At 34.2% G+C, this 26,242-nt stretch overlaps 1 protein-coding gene across 3 annotated transcripts in view; it reads right to left on the reverse strand.

The window, feature by feature from the left end:
* CSMD3 (CUB and Sushi multiple domains 3) overlaps positions 1-26,242 on the reverse strand; it is a 1,242,212-nt gene that overhangs the window by 392,698 nt on the left and 823,272 nt on the right. For all 3 annotated transcript variants that reach the window (XM_042973241.1, XM_042973240.1, XM_042973239.1), the window contains 4 exons: positions 23,461-23,599; positions 15,290-15,477; positions 10,178-10,366; positions 1,335-1,451 (listed from right to left, as the gene is read on the reverse strand). In XM_042973241.1, coding sequence (XP_042829175.1) covers positions 1,335-1,451; positions 10,178-10,366; positions 15,290-15,477; positions 23,461-23,599 — 633 coding nt within the window. The remainder of the gene's footprint in view (positions 1-1,334; positions 1,452-10,177; positions 10,367-15,289; positions 15,478-23,460; positions 23,600-26,242) is intronic.

The raw sequence follows: 26,242 nt of genomic DNA on the forward strand, positions 1-26,242 counted from the left end.
ACGCAAAACCTTAAGTGTTAATTAAACCTCTATTTACATAGCAAGCAGTATGTAGCCTTCCATTTTCTTGTATAATACAAGGAAGCTTATTTTAAACTCCATTAATCCACTGCACACTGGAATAATAGGATGCTCTGGTTAACTTCCAGCAAAGAGTCTCGTATTATGGAGAACAACAAAAACCACAGTTTACAAAGTCTTCTACTTCGTTCCTGCTGTTCAGTACCAGAATACTCATTTTAACTTTTTTTCTCAATAATTTTTAATTTCATTATAATAATAATTCCAATATAATCCTCACCCGCAATAAAATGATGTATAATTTTAATAAAGGCAAACTTCATTTGTGAAAACACAGTGAATTCAAATGTATTAAACATAAGCTTTAATTTTAAAAATTGTAATAGCATCTTTCCATTGCTGAGATTGTTTTTTTAAGATTTTCTATAGTAAAATCAGTAAGTACAGAATAATAGTAAAAATCAATAGGAACAATTTAACAACAGAGCTAAAAGGAAAACTACTTCTCCAAAGCAGTTTTTAAAATGAACAAATGTACCCTTTTTTAAAAGATTAGCACATAGAGATCTTTAGGGAAATAATCTTAATCCATTTTTGTTTTGATATATTAGGATCGCTGTTTTCCCACTAAGGTGTTGCCTTAATTACTTCTGCAAGCTTAGAAGTTTGGTTGTATTGCCTGAATGAACCATATTTAGTTCTACAGAACCTTTCATTTATTTGTTCAAAAGACATTTATTAACAACGATCATACGAACAGTGCAGTTTTAGACTCCCATTCAGTTATGTGAGATATATCTGCAGTTCTAACAGAAAAATGATATACAAGTATTTCTGGAATGGTTGTAAATTCATATGACGAATATAATTATCATAAACAATCATAAACATGTTAAAAACAATGTATATAAAGATGTCATGTTTGCTTTACAATTGGCTCAGCTCTTCAGATCATCTTCCTATTGCCTTTGGAACTTTTGAAATCAACCTCTTAATACCGTGAGAGAGACAAAAGCCATCATGTCGGAGATTTTGTTGACATGAAAATTCCCAATAACATTAGTTTAATATACCAAAAGAAAATAAATATCTCTTACATTACCCTTCTGGTAAAAACATAAGTGTATTTAATACTATGGAAAAGTAAATATAATCCTCTGCTCCGGTTACTCAGATTGAATTTTGTGTTAGCATATTTTAGTACTGATCTGTTTTTGCTCATGCAAAATGACATTGTAAAGGACAATGAAATAAAAATAGATGCAATGAGAATTCAGAAGATAGTCCAATTATCATTGCATGAGGCAAATTACCTTTTCCATGAGTTACATCAACAGTCCACGTACAATTCAGAGAATTTGGATAAAATTCCGGGTAACCAGGTGATAATATTGTTCCACTAGGCCCTCTAACATCTCCTCCACATAATGCTGAAAATACAAAGAAATACAGTCATATGATCAGTCATAGTTAGAGAGGCAGAGGCTGAACAAATCTCTCCTCGCTTGAAATAGAATGAATCTGATTTTCTTTGCTTAAGCTACTTCTCGGTAATAACAGGAGTGTGTAAAAAACCTCTTCCAATGCTAGGAAATAGTTTCATCCACACAGCCCTGGAGAAGAAATAGGTATGTAATAGCCTCTGGGAATTAGCCTCAAGATAAAGTAGCTCATCTTCCCCCATTTGAATTTGAAGTACATACTTATCTTATACATTTCTAATTACAAGTAACATTTGCATAAATGGGTCATAAATTAAACATGAGTAATTAATTGTTTAGCAGCCCCTCTTTTATTAAGCTTTAAGAAAATGAATTGTTAATTATGCAAAATCATTTATTTTAGATTCCTAAAGGGGTATGTGTCATTCTTCATATAATTCTTTTTAAAACAATGAGCAAAGCTGCAGAAATTTTGAAGGCTGCTTCTGCACTTCTGCCTTTCTCCAGGAAGTGTCATGAAGAAACTGGAACTTTTGAGAAGCTATAGCTTTTAAGCAAATACTTTAAGGTATTAAAAATAAATACATGTTTATGAGCTAAGGTCCAATAAATTAAAATGTGATTCATTTTTTTTAGAACAAATTGTAGTTTAGGATGCCTTCTACCACATTCAACAACCATCAGTGGTTATGGTATACCAGATAGTTTTATCAGTATTAAAAATTCCAGGTGGAGATGCCAGCTCTCCTGGACGTGGCAAAGGAAATAGGGGCTGTGAATGCAACATATGGCCTTGTCTGCTCTGATCCTTCTTTAACTTCCCTGGAACACAAAAAGGGGAGTTTGGCCTTATGGTTTTCCATGATTTCCTCCAAGTAATGATGCTCAGAAGAGTTGAGGCAATGTTGGCTACTATTCTACACTGACCTGACTAGAAATAAGTTGTCTGCAATTCCTATAAGTGTTTAAGCATGCAGGCTTCAATATAGGGGTGTGTGTGTGTGTGTGTGTGTACACACACATATATATATAAGCATTTACATATGTATATAAACTAATATCCATTTCTACTTCTCCTTTATTATTTCTTTTACTCCACCCAGGAGTAAACGAAGATCTTTTCAAGTGCCTCTCTTGAAGTTGTCCTATAGATTGCCTCCCTGAAACCAAAATAAACCCATGCTTTCAATTCCATTTATTATCAATACATTGCAATAATATGCACAGTTTGCTACCTTAGGCTCCTGTTTAGAGCCTGCATAGGACTTCATTGGCAACTATTATTACTGAACCTCTCAAATTTCCTTTCAATTTTTAAAACAGGTCCATTGCGTTTTTGTGATCAATTTAAGAGCTAAGTATACAATTTCCACTGTATCTTGCTGATAATGGTGGTGCTAAGTTGACCTGTTTTTACTTTCCTTGTAATGCATATGCTTTCTACTTCTTGACAGAGGACTGTTTATTTTTTTCCCTAGATTATTTTTACATATGTCCATTTATTCTTAATACACTATATTTCCTTTTTTCACTATTGTGAGAGCTGGAATGAATGAATGAATGAATGAGTAAATAAATGCAACATGGTGTGAATTTGTTGACTGAAATGTGACGAATGAAGGTGCTCTATCATGTGAAAGGACTACCTTTCATACAGCTAGAGTAACACTTAGTGAACAGAGAATCAAAATTAAGAGAGTTAAATTAATTTGTAAATTAACCACAAAAAAAGAGATGTGAAATTTTTATTCAGTACATCAGACATGTGCTCCTGTGCATGTCTGTGTAACCAGCATGTGTACAAGTTGTAGACAGAAAGCCCTCTATACATCAGCATTCTTTGGAATAATGCTACTTTGTCAAATCTCCTTTCTGTACTTGGAGGATTTCTTGACAATTTTCTGTCAGTTACACCTACCACATCTATGTTGAAGACAGACCATTAAAGGGACTTTCTGCAGATAAGTGAATAAAGTTAGAGAAACATAAACACATGAATATATTTAGGAAGAATGGTGCATAACTAATATACTACTAATGACCATTTATATTATTACTTTGATTATAACCAGATGATAAACATAGAGTGCATTTTTATGACACAGGGGAGATTTCTGTTATTTGAAAATATTAGTAGTAGATAAAGACCTCGAAAGGAACGGACTTAAAAATAGAATTTCATGGTATATTATGGACAAAGAGTGTGATTTAGGTCTTTTTTTCTGAAAGATGAAACTAAAAATATGAAAACTATGAAAATGCATACTTTATTTTATATTGTAAAACTTAGGATAAAATTGCAACTGATCACTAGTTTTTAACAAGAGAAAAACTACCACTCACAATGAATTTCCAATGTGACAGGTACTATTCTAAAGACTTTTATTTTTATTAACTCCATTTATCCCCATATCAACCCAATGAGAAAAGTGCTGTAATTATTCCCAATTTACAGATGAAAAGCAAGTACGGAGGAACTCCAGCAGTCTAGTTCCAGAGTCTGTGATCTTAAGCCAACTCTTTTTTTTTAACTTTTGCATTTCGCAGACCAATACATTTTCTTTCTTTCTTTTTTAAGTGTTTCTTTATTTTGAGAGACAGTAAGCAAGAAAGCAGGGGAGGGGCAGAGAGAGCAAACCCCTAGCAGAGCCCCATGCAGGGCTTGAACACATGAACAAGGAGATCATGACCTGAGAAGAACCAAGAGTGGGATGCTTAACTGACTGAGCCACCTAGGCACCACTTAAGCAGACTCTTGAATCAAGTATTGATTTGCTTTCACAAGTTATTTTTTCTACCAAAAAAAAATAATAACAATTATAGCAAGCTATGATGTCCTTCACCTATGTTTAATTTGTAGCATTCCCCTCAAATGATCAATCTATATAAAAACTATTCAAGTATATTTTTCATTTTCTCAGAGATTCATTTCAATCCTTTCATATTCAAATCACTCTCTTTTGAAAGCTCCTAAAACCTAAGTGTGTCAGTATTCTTGTCTTTAATTGATTTATATCTTATGAATTCTCATTTGTCAATGGTTTTTATCTGTAATTGAAACAGTCTTCCATCAGCAGCAGCCACAGCATCATTTTCATCAACCTAATGAAATCCTTCATCTTTCTAAATGAGATTATTTTACATTGCAAATATTTGGAATTGTATTTGCTTTGTATTATTGGTTTTTTGAACAATCACAAGAAATTAACGACACATGCATTGATATAATGCATAGTGATACATGCTAATGCAGGTTGAGTTGGATTAATTTTATAAGTGGTTAATTTATTACAGAATATCCTGTCAATCTGATGATGTTTGCTTCTCTAAAAAGTCCCCTTCCTATTAGAATGCTAAGAAAGTATAAGAGGAAATCAGCCCATTAGAATCGCTCATGACAAGACTAAAATTGTAAGATGAATGAAAGAAGGTAAATCTTACATGTGATTTTATTTTACTTTGAGATAGAAAATGGAACTCAAATATATTATAAAAAGATACAGTGATACACAGAGCATTGAGAAAGTTGCTCCAGTAATATTTTTTAAATTCAGTTTGAGAGAACACATGGCGATTTGTAAGGTAAACTTCATTAGAATTAGAGTGTCCAAAAAGGATGTCATGGATCTCTTATCTGTTTTTGTAGGTCACCTCTTCTAAAGAAATTCTAGTTTATCCCATCAACCTTGCTGATGGATGCCATATGTCTTTAGGGATGCAAATACTTTTGTAACAGACATAATAGGTTTCTATGTTCTTGTGAATGGGAGATAGACAAATTGTATATCAAGTGAAACATGGCAGAGAAATTAGGGAATGATAAAATGTACATGGGTACATAATACCCAGTTACTTTATATTAGAGCAAACAGCTGGCAAGGAGAAGCATATAAAAGGACAGATATTAGTAGCACAGCAAGGCCACAATGATAGCCCAAAATATGAGTTGAGGGCAATTAGCCAGACATACAATGATCTTGGCTAGTAGTTGTTTCCTTTTTCCCTCTCTGATTTTTGCCACATATGATTACTACTTTTGTCACATGATAAGTATCAGAGTTTTAAAATAGTAAAGTCTCCTCAAAAGCCAAGCCCTTGAATGTTATTGCCCAGACCTGTAAAATTACACCTTGCTCTTTGTTGTGATATATACCCGGCAAGCATTCAATTGTCTAACTCGAGCAGACAATTTCTAGACTGAGATCCATTAAAACATTTTGAATATTACAATGGAACACAGAAATAACCACCTAATACATATCCCATTATGATTTTTTTGTTTGTTTCTTTTTAATCTGGAATTTGTTTTCTTCTATTTCCAGGTTTCCCCAATTTGAACTGTAAACCCATATCAGAAATTCTTTTTACTTAAGTACCATGCATATTTGCTTATCTTGAACTCTTGGATACTAAACATCAATCCATATACTCTTGCTAGTTTAGCCTATATACTCAAACCTTTTAATTATATGGAACATTTAAATTTAATATTTTAATAATATGGAAGAAATAAGGGAGATTATGAGTTTAAGTACACTCAGTTCAATTGTGTGTTCTGCCTCTATGCCCTGGGTGATCCTGAGCTAATTGTATAATCTCTCTAGTATCTAACCACCACCCCCACCCCCACCCCCAATAAGATAGCTATAGTGTTTGTAAAACAAAATGGGATAATATGAGGGTGAAATTGCGGTGCCAAGACAAAAGGTGAAAATAAGTCTTGTGTTAAGCAATTCAGAACATACGGCCCACCCAACTATTTATCATATAGGTAGCTATCTTAATTAACAATACTTAGTTCCTAAAGGGTGGAGTCATACCAGGCATATGACCTCAAATTTACCCCTAATACTCCTGACAATCTTCTGTCCCAACTACATAGAAAATACCACCTGGCTGTTACTTTTGACATACACACTACTTTTGACACTTTTTGGTCAAAGTAGAATGCTATCCTAGCTTTTCTTGTCTGACCTTCTCCAGAGCCATTCAAATCACAGTTCTATGAAAAACACTGTAGAGATATTCAAGAGTGAGATCCAATAATGTAGCTAGTAAAAACTGTGTGGATGTGTGTGTGTGTGTGTGTGTGTGTGTGTGTGTGAACAGAATTTCTGTTATGTCAGAAGATGTCTTTTAAAAATATATGTTAAAGAAACAAGAAGAATGTATGGTTCTTGATCTCAAGAATATAATAAGGAAAATAAGAAAATGAGTATAGCTGTTATCTCCTCCAGTAGCTCAAGAATATAGACAGTGTTTTTCCATGAACAACAATATTTCTTTAGTGCCTACACAGTAAAATTAATGAATATTGATTTAGTGAATCAAAAAGTGGTTATAAGTTAACAACAACAACAAAAAAAATGCCATAGCAAATAAAGAACAACAGGGTCCAAGAAAAGTTGAGATTTTGCCCAGATGCCTTATCCACAGAAAGCATAAGTCAATAACCTTTAAAAACTTACTAAGATTTTGACACAGCTTAGGAGAAGTCTAGGATTTTCCAGTGTAAGGGGGGAAAATGTGGATGGAGGAAAAGGGTGGAAAATATATATGCAAAATCAAAACATAGTTAAGTATTCCTCAAAGGTTAGGAAGTATATTTCATTCATTCTTTTCATTCAACACGAATTAATGGAGTCTCAACTGTGTGACAGGAGCTGCTCTTGGCACTGAGGGCATAGTAGTAAACTTAACAAAGTTCCTGCTATATAAAACTGCCATCCTGGTAGAAAAGTGAATGGTAAACACATAAAGGTATTAGAGAATGGATAGTACTATAGAGAAAAGTATAAGTGGCAATACAGATGCTACTCTGGTGAAAGATAAGGTATCAAATTGTCAAAATAGCACAGAATCTAATTGAGTCATTTCTGACTTGAGGTTTAAGTTTCCTTGGTCAAGAATGAAACAAGATAAATTTAAAAAGGATCAGTTTTTACTCGGAAACCTATGTATACAGAAAAGAGACCTGAATTCAAAGTACTCTTTCCATTTGAAAAGAATTGATAGTAAAAAGGATAACGTATCATTTTCTAGTCACATATTCCAAGTAGTGCACTATTTAAATAGCTATACAAAATTCTTAAAATAAATATGTGGCATCACGGAGGAAAGAATGCCAAATGTATAACTGTGCTTCCATTTTAAAGGATTTTACTACTTTACTATTATGGAGAATGTGGGCAGGGGCCAGTATAATAGCGGACTTACACATAGGATCTGAATCTAGGCTACCTGAGTTTCAGTCCTGACTCTGCCTGACACAGGGCAAAATACCTCATCTTTGTTTGCCTTAATTTTCTCACCTGTGAGGTGGTGACCATAATATCATTCAGTTTATAGTTATTTTGAAGATAAAATGAGTTAATATATATAGTATTAGTATTAGTATCAGTATTAGTATTAGTATTATTTATAATGTAGCAGTACCAGCACATAGTGAACCGTCAATAAATGTTAGCTGTCATCATTATTACAACCAATCATAATTGTCTAGTTTGCTTTGTGAATCAGTTAACTATGGACTGTGAAAGAGTCATCATCACAAGAGATGATCTGTGTGAGAGTGAAGCATTCTGTACCTTGAGTATCCAGGTAATCAAGGCCAAACAAGGTTACATTCTTGGATGAGGGAAGGGAATTCTATTTATTCACATTTCCTCCCTTTATCCTAGGAAATTTGGATTAGTTTCTTCTGGGGAAAATGTTTAGGTTGGAGGTAAGAAATAATCAGGTCAGTATACTAGATAATAGGGTGTTGAGTTCAGTTCCAGTTAATGAAAAATTAAGTAGTTGCTTTATACAAAACTCAGACATTGATAAAAAGGAATAAATTGAGCCCATGTCAAGTTATGCTCAGTATTAAATAGGAATATAACATAGGACAGATCTAGATGGAGGTTCAAAGGGACAAGATCTGATCTTTCAAAAAATTGATGCCTTGTAAGGATGCAGGAAGGAGACAGAAACTGAAAAGGACAGAGTCCACATGGTTAAGGATCATAAATTCCATGATTAGTAACTTGAACTTTAATCCATAAGCAACAGAAAGCCATTAAGTATTTTTGACATGGGTATAATATAAAATAATCCCAGTGTGAAGGAGGGAAGTTAGATTGACAAAAATGCTCTGATGTAAGGTTGATTGTAGTTGCACTGGCAAGAGATGATGAGGGTCTGTGTTACTCTAGATCTATTCACTTTTATTATTAATAAAACTTCAGCATGTTGGTATACTGGGGCGTTATTTTTATACTCCTGCTTCTTCTGACATTACCTCCATACCTTTTTATCTTGGTGAACTTACTCATGTCAACCATATGGCTTTATCAGGGCGTGGCAAACAGTACCTTTACACCACTATCTTTTGTCTCAACCATAGAAACCGATGGATAAATGTCCTGGACAAGGCCAATGATAATGGGCCCTTCTCCTTTGCTATAGTAACTGGTCCAGGTATGGACTGATCAGAAATATTCCCTTGGATTTTTCTCATTGGAACAAGGAAGAACTTTCATTCTTGTCTGATACTGGAAATATGTGACTATAAGTTTCTATGCTTCTAAGAGTGTATTTTCCACCACTAAACCCTCATGTAGATAAGACTGGCTATAATTAAAGAGTATTATGTCAAGGCACAGAGAAAAGCCCAGGTAGAAAATGGATAGAGCCTTGTAAAGGTTTGAATTCACACTTATAATTATCTTTAAGAGGTACACCAATCCTGCCTTTTCTAAGATTTGAATAAACAACAAATTCTGCTTTTATTTTTTAACATCAGTTTCAGTTGGGATCTGTCACTTGCAATCAGAAGAATGCTGACTATACTAAATAGTATTGTGCCAAATACAAGGAAGATGTGCTGAGGATTCCTTTAAATCTTGTTATAAAAACAAATTGGCTTAAAGCTGTTACTGAAAAATGATGGTACTGAAAGTACTTGAAAAATTAATCATAAAATGACAAATGTGATCTTCCACCTTGAACAAGAATAAGTACAGAACTGGGAAATAGTGTTACAAATAAAATTAAAGCCCAGGACCAAATAATGCATAGATTTACATTGTGTGTGCTTTTTGAGAAAGGAGGTATGAAAACACTTCTCAATCTTAGGGAAGCAGTTTCCTCCACTGTATTTTCACATACATTTTCTGAAAAATGAAGCATTTCTGACTTATTCTACATGGAAACAAAGAAGAGGTAAAGACACTGGAAAAACACTCATCATAACCAGAAATTTGTCACCACAGGAGAGTCAGGGTACATTGTCATAGTGCTAACTAGATAGAATTTGAACTAGCCCATGTTGCTTTCCAAGGTGGGAGGTATGTTCTCTCCCTTCAGTGCATTCATTAATACCAATCTGACATTTTTCAAAGCTCTTTGTCGAAGGTTGATGAACACAGTATGCACTTAAACTGGTTATCTCAGCATATTTTGAACATACATATGTCATCATTAGGCATAGGGTTAGTTTGGCTGGTTATCAATATTTATTTTTTTTTTCTTTTTGAAGTATAGTTGACATATAATGTATTCTTTATTTTCTGTATTAATGGTCTGGTAACATATAATTACCAAAATTCAAGATGATCTTTTTAAAATATGAAATATTTGTAGTTGTATTAAGTCTCACAGTTTATAAATGCTATATTGATTTCTTTTTTGTTTATAAGTTAGCTTATTTTGCATACTGAATTAATTCTTACCATCACAGGTTGGGAGTGGATGACTCCACCAGTGGTTTTTTTCACATAGAAGAGGCTCTTCATGGCTCAGCCTATATCCTGGATCACAACTAAATGAAACAGTAGAACCGATGGAGAAATCATGACCATAGCGACGGCCATGTACAGGAATGCCGGGGTCCAGGCAAGAATAAGTGTTCACTGTAACACCTAGGAGACAAAGGGAATATGACAAAGAGTAAGTTTGATGGATTTGGATTTGCCAAAATTGATTCTTATTTCTCAAACAATTGTGAGTTACGATTTTCACAAATAAATGAATGTGCCCATTACTTTATTTAAACAATCAGCAATTTGTTTAGCAAATTTCTTCTGACATTTTCTGTCCACAAAGTCCACATTCAGATCATTTGGTTCTATGAGAACCTGATGAAACTGTACAGTTACCTATCAAAATTTATAATGTCATAAATTCTATAGATATAAATCTATAGCGATAAATGAAAGTGTGAACACAAGTACCTTTGTAATAGCAGTACAACTGCTCTGGTGGCTCCTTGTCAGGGTTTCAACAGCCTGTAGTGCACTTGGTGTCTCCAAACGATAATCTCCCTTGTGACTTATAATGCCTAATTGACATCCTACCATGACAATGCTTTTCCCTTAATAAGACATGGTTTCCCAACCTTGGCCCTGTTACGTTTTTAGATTGAATGACTTTGCTGTGGGGCTGTCCTGTGCTCTGCAGTATGTTTAGCAGCATTCCTGGCCTCTACCTTCTCCAGTCATGACAACCAAAAATGTCTCCAGGTATTGCCAAATGTTCCCTGGGATGCAAAAATGCCCAGAGTTGAAAACTGAGGTATAAGGTAAAATAAATAATTACCTTTTTGTTCCTAAATGAAAGACTTAGACAATGAATAACTGTTGTTTTGATATTCCAATAATACAATAATTAGCATTTTCAAATTGTGTCTGATTAAATCACATTCACAAGAGAAACGGTTTACTTGTATTAGCTACCCAACTTTAAAATGAAGTATTTAAAATAGATACAAAAAACATAGGAGTTCACTTTTAAAGAGATCGATTATACTTTTTAAATATATTTATCAAACATATTCATTTCATTTAAATGCTATTGTTTTTAATGAGAAATTTAAAAATAACAAAAATTTTATCTTTAACACAATTACTTTAACCTGCTATGTTCCTCTTCTCCATGTGACCATTTGTCTTCTAGGCACCCAAGGCTTTGAAACCCTCATTCACCTTTGACTCCTCACAGTTTTGTTTTTCCTCCACAAAATGTATCTGAAATCCATCCTCATTGAAAAGCATAATGTCATTTATTACTTCTCTTACCCTACCCCAGGCCTGCATCACTTCAATTATGTAGGACAAACCATAATCCCTGGCCTCTCTTTCAGTATCCTCCACCTCCAGTCCATTTGGGATATAATTTTGGACATATGTATCCTTAAAATATGCTATTTCTTTGCTTTTGTACCATATGTTTATGACACCAAGTTCAGCCATCACCCTGACATTCAAGACTTCCGAACTGAACTCTACTATTTGCAGTTTTCATTATCTCTCAGTAGTCATCTTTCCTCCCAGTCAGGTTAAGTTTCCTCACTAGTTTTCTATTTTATTTCAATACCACAAACACCCTCAGTCATCCCTTTCATTTATAAAATCTTCTCAATTTTTACCAGACAAGCTCAGATGCCCTCTCCTTCAAGTCATGATCTTCTAATGCTCTGGCTCATTCTGTAACTTTCCTTTATCCAAAACTCCTATGTTGTAGTGAAGTCTTAAGAAATCAGGGAAATGTGTGCTTGAAGAAGTCACATACAATGTAAATCATGGTAAAAGCAAAAAACAAGCAAATGTAATGATCCCAAAGTGATTTTAATGGTTTCAGATTATTTGGAGTAGAGGTCAGTAAAGGTTAATCATTTAATTTGTCCTTCTTGTCTCTCCAATTGATGGATACAGTAAGATCTTGCATTTCTTTTATGTCCCTTACCGTACTGCATATATCTAGCACTCAAAGGATAAGTCTAAAGAGATATTTCATAATTGATTGACAAGCAAATAGATCAAAGCAGTGGAAATGTTTTGATTTCTCTACCTTTCTCATACGTATTGACTTTAAATGTAACAACTGTTCTTTAAACAATATATTCTCTTAGATGTCTTCCATTCTCCACAGTTGAAAAAAAATATGTATACATGCATATAAAAATATGTCTTTGGAGATGGGTATCTGTGTCTATAAATTTGTTCTGTATCCATTTATAATGTATTGTTTTATATATTATTTACACATCCAAGAAGACTCAATTATATTTGTATTTAAAGAAATACAACATAATAAGCAGAAGTGTTTATTGGGAGGCAGGGGGGAAAACTACCGAAACACAAAATGGGTTATGTTCCTAAATTCTATTCCATGTTGTTATTATTCTAATTTTTAATGTGTTCTGAAAACTATAAATCTTATTTTGTTTGTACAGTTTTTGCAATCTCCTTGTTTTTAAAGAGAGTTGAGTAAATAGTGCCCCAGCAGAGGGAGTCAAATGAAAATCTGGAGTGCAAGCAATTTTAGTACTGCAAATAATACATCGAATTTTGGTCTCCTGGGAAAATCAAGTTTTCCTTTATAATGGATATAGTTTAAAAAAAGAAATTCACCAAACACCAAATATGTTCTTATAGTTTTAATTAGTGTAATAATCAAATTTCATTCTACTGATTTTGTAGGGTTTGAATGGTTCATTAAAAAAAAAAAAATAGCTGGTTACCTGCAGCTGGGAAACTTATTATTAAGTAACAACAACAAAAATAGATCTTTGCATGTTTGTGTTCCTGAAACGAAAGGGCTTGTGATGTTAGAGATTATTTCATAGTAGTAATTAAACCACAACACTAAATAGAATAAAAAATGAGAGGAAGTGATTTCTTGTAAACCAATTTAAATTGAACATTACTGCCTGCTGCCAGATTTGACCAAAGCCAACATCCAGTAGGTCGTTTATCAATCTCAGCCTCTCTAGGTCTCAGCCTCCACCCTGTCTTTTTAGTCACTAGCCTCCAATAGTAACTTTGATTATGTTACCAAGAGCTTGTGGGTGACAGATTTTCTGACTGACAAAGATGCTCTGCCTTGACCAAACTTTAGTCCAGCTCCACTGAACCCTTTTGACTAGGTCTCACCAGTGGCCCATTTAGTCCAGTTTTAGCAGAAATCCTGCTGGGTCAGTTTATTGAAAATCCTCCTCCAAGATAAGTCTATCTGATCAAATTCCTTATTCCCCACTCTCAATATCTTTTCACTCTGGCTTGCCTTTAGCAAAAACCCTGTCTAATGTGTTTAGCCAGATTTCCCCTAACTCTAATGGTTCCTCTTAGCAATTCCGATCCACTGGTCCCCACTTTGCTCCATGACTAGAAATTCCCACTTGTAGTCAGAGCTGAGCTCAATCTCTCTCCCTTAATATGAAACCCCATTGTAATAAAAGTCTGCTCTACTGTCTTTAACAAGTGTTGGCGAATAATTTCTTTTATAGCAAAGGAATACACTAGAGCTTGACATCTCATTTTAATTCCGCATCGGATTAGTTTTCAAAGAAAACATATAAGAGCTACCATTCACTGAGGACTAATTGCATGCTAGCTATTATAATCACACTTTGCATGTGTAATTTTATTTAATGTTAAAAATTTTCCTGTATCTGACATGTGATAGAGACCACACACCTGGGTTGCGGTGGGATTGAACGTGATTTGTTAGGTATAGAATATAGCAACAGATCAACGGAAAAGGTGCCTGCCCATTTGTAACATATTGATAAAAATGAATTGCTAGTAAGAATTTTGAAATAGATTGCAAAAAACGACTCCAACTCAATTTTAACACATATATGTTAAACTAAAAATCTCAATTAAGGTCCTTCAGTTCATTTTAATTTATAAGTATGTGTTAACCCTCTTCTTACACTTTATAACAATATCTAAGAAATATAACTCCATGCCATAAAACTCTAAATAAAGAGAAGTTAATATAATTTAAAAATATTATGGAAAATATAATATTTTAAAAAGCAATGAATATATATTGGTTATGGTTTTAAATGCCCATGAGTCAATTAACCAGGTCTACCAAAAAGACACCCAATATAGAAAATAAAGATATAAATTTCAAATGCAGGCATTTTTCTTGAGAGGGAAGGGGGTATTGGAGACTTGAATATAAAAATAAGTGAAATAATACCTATCTGCACTTGATATAAAGATATCTTGCAATAACCCTTTAAATGTGCTGTTAGAACCATTTCACCAAAACTGCTTTTCATATGCAGATACACAGTGATGTACCCTGAGATGAAAATGCACGCATAGATGAGTTTACATGTATACATCATATGCAATACACCCACATATGTATAAATATGCCACATGTTTGTAAATTAAAATGTATATACCAGGATCAAATTATTTTTAAATATCAGATGTATTTTAGATGTTTTAAATAAGACTGTACGTGGGATTATTACAAGCTTATTTCAACACTGTGACTTACAGCTTGTTTTAATATGCGGTCTTTGAGCGGTTATGTTAGCCATATTTGAATATATGTGTATGTACTAGACTTTCTGATGTTAATATACTTTTCAATATTTTATACAAAATAATAAAGTTGAATATTTTAAATGGAAAATGTGTGCAATTAATGTAGGTAAAATTAAAAGAATGATATGAAGCACATGCTAAAAAATTTGTCAATGTTCATATACATCCTAGATTGACATTTATTACTATTATGCACCACTAAAATTGTGCACAAATTACTAGTACAGAAACTCATTTTTTAAAATTTGTTATTTGATACTTCTGACAGTCTGTCAGTATTTCCTTTCATAATAATGTTAGGTAGATATTGTTGAAATATCTCCTGTAAAATTTACGAAAACACATTATTATCTTGTAAACCATTAGCATTCTCTTCAAAGGAAGCCTTAATTGTATTTCCTTAATAAATCTTGTAGCTCTTTTAGTAATACAATGGTAATACAAACGTAGGGAAAACAAAATAGGGAAATCAAAATATATTTTGGCATTACTTACTTTCATAATGAATCTTGAAACCGTTGTTAGAACGGCTGTTGTCTGTTGTAAATAGAAGGTATATGAAATTACTGCTACTGAATAGAAACTGGGGCACCTGCGTACCATTATAAGATCCAAGTAAGGGTGACAGCAGATTTGGCCCATCATGCACTTCCAGAACATCATAATTCAGTTCAGTCTGAAATCTGAGATTAAGAGACACACGTAGAAATATTTTTACTAGAATACCACTATAAGGAAAACAGTAATTTAGATTGCTATTTAAATGACTATTTAAACGTTTTACCAGTTTTGTGTTATACTTTTTCTTTAGCTTATCTCATATCATTTATCACTTAAGACCTCATCTGAAGCTCTTCATCTTATGGGAAATTATCCTGAAAGAGGTATGTGCATACATCTGTTGTTCATAAGTAAGATTTCTTTCAAATATTGTGGAACATCCTCAGTAACTAAATGACCTTTTCATTGACCACACATATTTCGGGAGTTGCTTTTCTTTTATCTTCCTTATTTCATGGAAAACTATGTGATTTATATTTATCTTCAATCAAATAATCAGATTCTTAGAGCAATTGTATATAGATTTCAAATCCGACTTCTGCTTTATTAGAGTGGTTCTTTTTTTGACAAGTCTATTTTGTCCATTAAAAATAGGGTTTTTTTTAATTTCAAAATAGTGGTTCTAATTATAAGTAGGTAATGACAATAATGATGATGCAGTTGATGTTCACTAAGTGCTTGAGGCTCTTGCTAAATATTTTATCTACATTCATCTCTCCAAGCCTAACTAACCCAGTAAGTGAGCCCTTATTATACTCATTTTGCAGGTAACAAAACTGAGGCCTGCAGAACTTACATGGTTCAAACCCAAGTCTCTCTCTCCCTAATGACTATACTAAGCCATGAAAAGCTGGTCAGTTGTATTTTTAGATTTCTGGTGGTTGTTACTGTTATCATTTTCAATTCTTTTAGAAGACGTAATTTTTATAAATTGCAATCAACACAGATCAACAATATTTTAACATGCATAAATACTATCAACAAAATAACATTTTGTGTTCATTCCCGCACTTCAAGATTGTACAACATTCTGAATTGGAAATCAGAAATCTTAGCCGTGGAAAAACTTTACTTGGAATCATGGAAAATTGAGCAACTTATTGCCTTGTCCCTGATGATCCTGCAGCCCAGGAATTTCTTTTTCTACCAATGTATTCCTACATACCCTCCAGTTTTCAGCTTGAATACATCCAGAAGCAGCCTTTCCCTGATATCAGTGTAGGTTAGTTTCCCTACTGTATTGCTTCATTTTATTGCATCTTTTGTGATACCAATCATGGTTGTGTTTGCTTGTTTAATAGGTGTCTCCTTTAAGAGTCTATATGTTCCACAAGGTCAAACGGTGTCTGTATTTGCCAATGCTTTGCATATGGCAGGCACTCAAATATTTATTGGATAAATGAAAGAATTAATATATTTGAAAGACAAAAATATCTTTCTTTACTCTATGGTTGTTACCAATTTTATACAAAGCATTCAATACACTTAGATACTTTAGTGTTTACCATGAACCTTGGGTGGCTCAGTGGCACCTGGGTGGCTCTTGGTTTTGGCTCGGGTCATTGCCTCACAGTTCATGAGTTCGAGCCATGCATCTGGCTCTGTGATGTTAGCATGGAGCCTGCTTGGGATTCTCTCTCTCTGCCCCTCCCCTGTTTGAACACTTGCGCTCTCTCTCTCTCTCTCTCAAAAATAAATAAATAAACTTAAAAAAATTAAAATGTATCTTCCAATGCATTTTTGGTAACTAGTTGTCTCCAGTACACTCTTAAAAATAATTTTTAGTTACAATGTCCATCAACTTTCAAAAGATTACTTTACTATACACTTGCCAGCCTTTTCCAGTATTACAAAATTAAACTACATTATTCTTCAAATAACAAAAGAAAACTCAAAACCTGGTCCAAACAACTGAATGGAAAATCTAAAAACCAGAAACTTTATTTCATTATAAATACAATTACAAATACAGCATATAAGTAGTAAAAATTAAGTGTACAATTCAATACTAGTTAAGAAGTGCAATTGAAATATTTTTCCATCTGTACCACTTTTATATCCTGTTAAGCAATATACTTAGTAAAGTGAATGAATTTCATAAGCTTATCTTAGTCTTTATTTTGCAATATGGAATATATTGCATTGGTCTAAAAATAACTTTTCCAATAATACAATTTAGAATAGGAAATATATAGGAACACACTATGTCCTTTAAGTAAATGATCAGATAAAGGTACAGTGTGAATTCATTATTTGGTTGTTTTGTAGTCAGTCTATTGCAGTATTAAAACTGGAGTTTCATTTCGATAGCTAGTCAGCTGATGATAACCAAATTAAAATGCACAGAAGAGTCAGAGATTACTCTGAATTGAAACCTAAAGAGACAAGTCTTAATAGAATAGCAGCATTAACTGGTGATATGGAGAACAATGTTCAGTAGGAATGAATCCTTAAAAAGAAAATCATCACAGATTCGCCTCAAGGAATTATAAAAATACATTACAATAATAAGGGAAATGAATTAGGGTTACACAATAATCTGAATTTTTTTCATTTTGTGTTTCAAGATAGTTGTACACATTGCTCATAAATTGTCTCAATCTAGTGTTCATTTGTTTATGACATTAAAGTTAGTGTTATTCATAAACAAATGTTATGGAACCACTAGATGATATTCAAAATGAAATCAACCTTATCTTACTCAATTTTTGTTGTCTTTTAAAAACATTCTTGATGTAATCCAAACCCATTCTGACCAAACTGAAATAGTCCTCATTAATTTAAAAATAATAATAAAAAAAAAAAAAAAAACAGTTGCTGTCTGGAAGACTGATACTGATGGCTGTGGTCTAGAAGTTGAAGACAAGAAAAGGGATAGAAAGACAGACTTAGGATGATTAATAAACAGAGAATGAGTTCATTTAGAAGCTGGCAAATATTGAGAAAATTTACAAACTGTTGGAAGAAACAAAGCAAAAATCCTCTGCAGATCTGAAAATGAGACTTGCAAACTGTTTGGCTATGTTAAGAAGAGATAAACAGTTAGAAAACCACATATGTTACTTGGCATTACTGTTTTGTTTTGTACTTGATAGACAATTTGATTTCCTAAGATTTCATTGACTTAAGGTACTTGAGATAATTTCAAGAAGCCAACTAACGGCTAATAGATTTATAATATTTTAGTTCTTTCTTTTTTCCTATAAATTAAATCTAAACAATTGCTACATTTGAGAATATAGGAACATAGCCATGCCACCATCTTCATCATAGTATTTGGTTAAATTTTCATTCGAACCAAATTAACTTAAGTTATTCCTAGGTATTAGAAAGCAAATGACATAACTCAGTAATAAATACATTTCATTCTTTGGAACCAAATTCTATGAAAAGTATTCTCAGAATGACAAAAACTATTAAAGAGTTTGCAACCAGTGTTCTCTTTTTTCAAATTTGTTTTTAACATTTTTTTTATTATTGAGAGACAGAGAGAGACAGAGCATGAGCATGAGAGGGGCAGAGAAAGGAGGAGAGAAACAGAATCCGAAGCAGGCTCCAGGCTCTGAGCTGTCAGCACAGAGCCTGACACGGGGCTCAAACCCACGAACTGTGAGATCATGACCTGAGCCGAAGTTGGACGCCCAACTGACTGAGCCACCCATACACACTGCAACCAATGTTCTTACAATAGCTTGGTTGGAAATCAGAAGGGAATTCGCTTTTTCAAGAATGTAATTCTTGTTTGCTACCTCAGAGATGATATCTTGTTTCTCTAAACAATCTTATGGGGAAAATGAAGCACCAAGATATTCTAGGGTCAGTAAACAAGGAAGTGATAGATGTACATATTTCTGATTTCAAGGTGACTATTTTATGCCTCTCACTTAATGAATAAACTTCTCACTTATTTTTTAACTCGATGAAGTCACTTGCTCACTGCTTCACTACTGACCCACTCCTTACCATCTGACAGCTACTTAAGATGTGGATTTTTTTAGTTTTTTTTTTTTTTTAATGTTTACTTATTTTTGAAGGAGACAGAGACAGAGCGTGAGCAGGGGAGGGGCAGAAGAGAGGGAGACACAGAATCCGAAACAGGCTCCAGGCTCTGAGGTGTCAGCACAGAGCCCCACACAGGGCTCAAACCCATGAGCCGTGAGATCATGACCCGAGTGGAAGTCAGACGCTTAACGGATTGAGCCACCCAGGCACCCCAAGATGTGGATTATTTTAAAGAAACCAGTTTTATGACCAAGCAGAATGACTACGGATAACCCTAGAGCAAAATCTTATACCATTAAAGGAGCTTCAGAAAGGAAGAAATGGAGGAAGATATTTAAATAATTTTCCTTTCAAATAGCTCCAACTCAAGAATCTAATGGGCTTGTGTGTGTGTATATGTGTGTGTGCAGGAAGGAAGGGTAGATAGAGGACTCAAGCTGCCAAATGAATATTTCAGTTTTATATAACTTTATAGAACTTTACACAACTATAAAGTAAAATTCTTTTAAAAAAGTAAAATTCAAAAGCAATATACTGATACAGCTACACCCTGTCTATTCTAAAATAGTAAAAATAACATCAATAAATTCTTAAAGCATTTCTAACTCTTAATTCATTCAGTGTTTGAGCTAATTAACAAGGAATTACATACGTGCATATATATACATATATTTGTATACGTGTGTGTATGTGTATTATATTACACACAGACATTGATATCAAGGAGGTGAAGGAGCTAGGAGGTTTAAAATTTACTTCAAAGTGTGATTTAGGGACCAAGAAAAGAGGCACAGTTGGTAAGACTTACTCAGGGGTACTCAAGGGAAGATTTTTGGGCTCTAGGAATCATTTCTGACCAAGGCCTGTTCTGTTTCCCCTACAGAACTGTCCATTGTTGCTGTGCACAAATCCCAGCAATGACAATCACTTTTCAGGCTAATGTCTGCTTACAGCCTAACTTAAAGGATTTGTGTCTCAGTAAGCAGATAATTGAATAAGAAAGAGGCAGAGTAAAAAGTGTTAAGTAACTATATTTACCAAAATTAAATTGGGTTTTTGTCTATTTAACTGGTATTACAGCTTATAAGCTGAAAAGAGTTTTTTACCAGGAAGTTAAGTCTGGGATAGTCTAATTTAGAATATAGGCTGTGGGTGGCTCAGTCGATTAAGCATCCGACTTTGGCTCAGGTCATGATCTCACAGTCCGTGAGTTCAAGCCCCACTTGAAGCTCCGTGCTGGCAGCTCAGAGCCTGGAGCCTGCTTCAGATTCTGTGTCTCCCTTTCTCTCTGCCTCTGCCCCACTCACACCGTCTCTCTCTCTCAAAAGTAAATAAACATTTAAAAAAATAGAATATAGGCTGTAATATACATGAGTTCACTTTAGAGAATTCTGAAGATATCTACACAAGATAGGCAAGCAGCAAAGAGGCCCATGTAACTGCCTATTGGGAGGGATACAACATACATGTTAAAAACTTTGGACAGAGAAAATGTGTCTTCAAACAAAAGTACAAAATCAAAAGTCACAAGTGTGGTGCTCTGAATTATAAGCATCGCGTTGCAATCTGCTTCTCGAGTTGGCAACTCAGCCTACTTAGGGCTGAAAGATATCAGATGTTATTTATTTATTTAATGATGGTTAATGACTCACACTAGTAAACCAGGGGATGCTTTTCAATGGAATAATGCACTTTGTGTTAATAAAACCTAAACTAATTTTCTAGTGATAGTATTATGCTTATATAGTGTTTAAGACTTGAATATAAAATAATGAATATAAGCTATTTTTAAAGTCATCTATAATTTGAGTCAGCTGGGAGGTAGAGAAAGTGAATTCTTAGGAACAAATCAATATAATTTTTTAAATTATTCAATGATATGATCAATATTATTATGTCATATTGTATATTCCAAACAGAATAAACATCTGTGTAATAAAGTAAGTTTGGTTAATTTGGGTCCCACATTCATGGAACACTGTTATTTGAGAAAGACTTGATTCTGAATAAATAGTATGATTTTCACTAAAATTGCTATGGCAATGCAAGCTGTATCTCTGAATAAAGGATATGGTTTCAACATCACCACAAAAAGCTCTGCCAAAGTATTCTAAATATAAACTTTTTCTTTTGAGAGAGAGAGAGAGAGAGAGAGAGAGAGAGAGAGAGAGCGCGCTAGTGAACAGGAGAGGGACCAAGAAAAGGAGAAGGAGAGAGAATCCCATGCAGGTTCCAGGCCCAGTACAGAGCCTGACTCAGGACTTCATCGCAGGACCGTGAGATCATGACCTGAGCTGAAATCAAGAGTCAGATGCTTAACCGACCAAGCCACCCAGGCGCCCCTCTAAATATAAACTTTTTTTTTAGTGTGTAAGTCATTGTTATGAGCTGATTTGTGTCCCCCTAAAATTCATATGTGAAGTCCTAATCCCTAGTACCTCAGAATGTGCCTATCTTTGGAAAAAGTTCCTCTAAAGAGATAATTAAGGTAAAATGAGATCATATGGGTGGTCCAATATGAACACTATCGTTGTAAGAAGAGAAAATTAGGAAACAGACACACTGAGGAAAGACCATGTGAAGACACAGGGAGAAGATGGCCATTTACAAACCAAGGACAAAGGACTTCAGAAGAAACAATCCTGCTGACACCTTGATCTCAGACTTCCAGCCTCCACAGCTGTGAGGAGATTCATTTCTGTTGTTTAAACTACTTGGTCTGTGGTATCTTGTTATGACAGCCCTAGCAAATTAATACAGTTGTAAGAAAGTTTGTTGGCTATAGTCAGGTAGGATGGTCTCATGTGAAATGTTTAATACTAACATCTGTCAAACAGAATTTGTTTTCTTCTCAACTTTTAACACTAGTGTGGTTAGATTAATTCACTGGAGACCCTCTTGAATTAGGGAAGGATCATGTTATGTTTGTAAAATTCAATCATCAGCATAATTCTGCTATATTTATATATTTGTATGATTTCCGTGTGACTACAAAGGTAACTTTTTCAAAATTATTATTATTATTATTTTTTATTGAGACAGAGAGAGAGAAAGTGTAAGGGCTAGTCAGGGAGGGGCAGAGGGAGAGAGAATCTTAGCAGGGCTCTACCCCAAGACCCTGTGATCATGACCTGAGGCAAAATCAAGAGTCATTTAACCATGTGAGTCACCAAGGTGCCCTGGTCCCTTATTCTGTTAAATAAAGGGGTTGGAAGATGAGGGGAGTCAATAATAAAATTAGGAAATTTTATAAATGCGTCCATTTCCATTTGTGAATACTGATCCAAGCAAAGACCTGAAGTTTCATTCTTTAACTTTGTAATAGTTAATATGGTCTTTCATGGTATAGATTATTTGATCAGTAAGATTAGTTTTCTTAGGAAAAAATATCCTCAACTGGCCAACCATTAATACACATGAATTTGATACAGTCATGTTGTTGAAGGAATTGTAGGTGTAGGGATGTGGGTAGTGTGCTTAAGTGCCTGAGGCTGTAATACAGTATAAATTCAAATGTGTTTACAACAATTTTGCCTTTTGAAATACAGCAGAAAACACAGGCCCTTTAAAATACGGGACAAATATGGGGCACCTGACTGGCTCAGTTGGTTAAGTGTCCAACTTTGACTCAGGTCATGATGTCGTAGTCTGTGGGTTTGAGCCCCATGTCAGGCCCTGTGCTGACAGCTCAGGGCCCAGAGCCTGTTTCAGATTCTGTGTCTCCTTCTCTCTCAGTCCTCCCCTGCCTGCACTCTGTCTCTCTCAGTCTCTCTCTCAAAAGTAAAGATTAAACATTTTTTTTAATTAAAAAAATATATAGGACAGCTAAACACATTAAGTTAAGGGCCCCATGTTCATATTTAGATAGTGTGCCGTATTTGGCCACCTTTCATATCTCAATAGTACTGATAGAACATTGTACAAATAGAAAATCAACTTGACAACAGGCTGAAGGGTTAAAAGGGACAAATGTCTGAAGCATTCAAGGCACAGAAACTATTACAATAAAACTATACATTGATTTAGTAAATAAAATGGATAATGCCGACTATTGTTTTAGATAACATGTACTTTTTTAAAGGTAGAAAAATATTGGTAGAGACCTTTCAAATGTAATTTTGATAGAGTGTCCGGGTTCAGCTTCAATCACCCACTCACAGTTCAAAGAGTCTTTATAGTATCCTGGCCATCCTGGTGAGAGAATCAATCCACTGGGTGCAGAAAAATGCCCACCACATGGAGCTGAAAAATGAAATCGGAGAATAAGTAAGAATAGAACTTTTATAACAAGTTGTAGAAAGTATTATTAGTAGCAACTATAATTTTTAAAATAAATTTCTGCATGTACTTTGTAAATGCTATTTAATAACTTTTTGAAGGTAAAACTACATCTGGTCCTTCTATTGCTGAATGATTATTTTTCTTAGAAAAATTAGTTTACTTTTTGAAATATGGCATAGTTATGCACTCAGCATGTCAGATAAACTCAATATCCTCAAGTGTCCTAACAATATCCTTTAAATACATGCTTGTGTCTCCATCATTTTCATGTTCAAAGCTTGAAAACAATGTAAATTGTTAGTTTTAGTTTGTCTCCCTTTCATTTTCTGACTTACATTATCAAATACTGCTAATTCATGCTACACACTGCCTAAAACTCTAATCTTGCTTATTCCAGAGTCCCTACTACAATTTGGGCCTTCATTGATTCTGCCTCTTCCCTGATTTCCCATCCACTGATTTCTCTCTTGCTTCAGTCCAGCTGTCAGAATAATATCCTTCAAATTACAGTTTCATTATACCATCCCCTTCCCTAGACGTCTATTTTCATCCGTTTTCCTTTAACACCAGATTCAAACTCTAAGTTTACAATTTCAAGTATATAATTTTCTGCTTTTCTGTAAATTTATACACAATTGAAATCACAATGATAACATTGTAATTCCAGTAGGTACTGATTGGGTCTTTTGGGGTAAATACCTCATTTTGGAGACGAATAAACCCGGTCCATAGAAAAGCAACTCCTCAAAGTTCACTAGGCTTATTAAATCTTATTAATAAGTACTTATTAAAAGTGCTTTCAAGTTATTTATTTATTTATTTATTTTTACAAAACAGGACCTCAAAATTGGTCCTCTCCCAATATCTCCCAGTACTGGTAAATGAAATCACCAGCCACAGAGTAGCATAAACCAGGAAGCTAGAAGTAAGCATTTTCAATTTTTCCTTAATCCTTACCATTTAGTCTCATATCCAACCTATCCTCAATCTCTTGTTTTTTTCATCTGTATAGCTGCCATTTGAGTGTCAATTATCATAACAGGGTGCCTGGGTGGCTTAGTCAGTTGGGTGACTAACTGTTGATTTCGGCTTAGGTTATGGTCTCAGGGTTTGTGACTTTGAGCCCCACATTGAACTCTGTGCTGACAACAAGGATTCTCTCTCCCTCTCTCTCTGACCCTCCCCTGCTTGTGGTTTCTCTGTCTCAAAATAAATAAATAAACATTAAAAAAATTATCATATCATAATCTCATCTCTGCAGTACACTTTCATAACTAACCCTTCTAACTGGCCTTTTCATCTACATTAACTATCCTCTATGCTATAATCTCTATGCTATAACCAGAGTGGTGTCTTTAAACCTCAAATCTGACCACACCCTTCAATGGCTTCCATCCCTGTTGACACATAAGGCCCTGCCCATCTAGCTTTTCTTTATGCTCTCTAGCCTACACTCAACTTCTCCACTTTACTTTGCAGCCCAGCTACCTTAACCTACTCCATACCTTCAGGACATACACACAGAAAACAAAAAAATGGAGCAAAGAGTATTTGAATTACTAAAAACTATTCAGAAAGAAAAAAAGATCAAATATATACTATTAGCTTTTCAACATATTAGAGAGCATTCCCAAAGACTTACGAGGTTACATTTTTATTTTCTCTTAAATAGTTCCATTTAAACTTTATCCCATTTGTTTGTATTTTTGTTGTTTACTTATTTCTTTTTGTTTTACCTTACAAAATTTCTAAAATCTATTGCTCCAGACACTATTTTTACTAGTTTTCATTTTTGAAATAATTTGATACAACCCAAAGAAAATAGGAAATATTTATAAATTGGCCTAGGAATGCAGCATTACTATAAATATCCATTTAAGAAAAGTATTTTTATGTGAAATTGCCAAAATTTGTTATTTGTATGCAAAAGAAAATCTTTCAGATAAAATTAGATTTTTTTCTGGGGTGCCTGGGTGGCTCAGTCGGTTAAGTGTCCAACTTGGCTCAGGTCATGATCTCGTGGTCTGTGGTTCGAGTCCTGCATCGAGCTCTGTGCTGACAGCTCACAGCCTGGAGCCTGCTTTGGTTCTCTCTCTCTCTCTCTCTCTCTCTCTCTGCCTTTTTCCCACTTGTGCTCTGTCTCTCTCTCTCAAAAATAAACATTAAAAAAGATAGATTTTCTTCCTTAGTAGAATTTAATTTTGTTTCCTAAAAAGCTTTCAAAGGAGACCATTTCCATGAGGATTATTTACTCCTCTTTGTTACAATGACTCATAATTAGGTTTCCTGTAGGGTTATTATTTATTTCAAAAATAAAATTATGTGCATAATAGCCACTTAAATTACCATATTTTAAAAGGCAGAGTAAAGGATCTTAGTGAGAGAAGGTCCTAGAATTATGGAGAATTTCTGACAGAAATCCTAAATATGTCATGGACTCATATTGTTTTAGGCAAGGATTTGTGCACTTCAGTATAATCATCGTTAAAAGAGGCAATCAGTCATAAAATTAACAATTGAGTAATGGGCCATAAAGGATTAAAAAGTAAAATACTCAGAAGCATTTTAGCTGGTCCCTCTCTCCAAAGTATGAGGGAGGCAGTT

This window comes from Panthera tigris, chromosome F2 (assembly GCF_018350195.1).
Source record: "Panthera tigris isolate Pti1 chromosome F2, P.tigris_Pti1_mat1.1, whole genome shotgun sequence".
In the NCBI taxonomy this organism is placed as follows: Eukaryota; Metazoa; Chordata; class Mammalia; order Carnivora; family Felidae; genus Panthera; species Panthera tigris.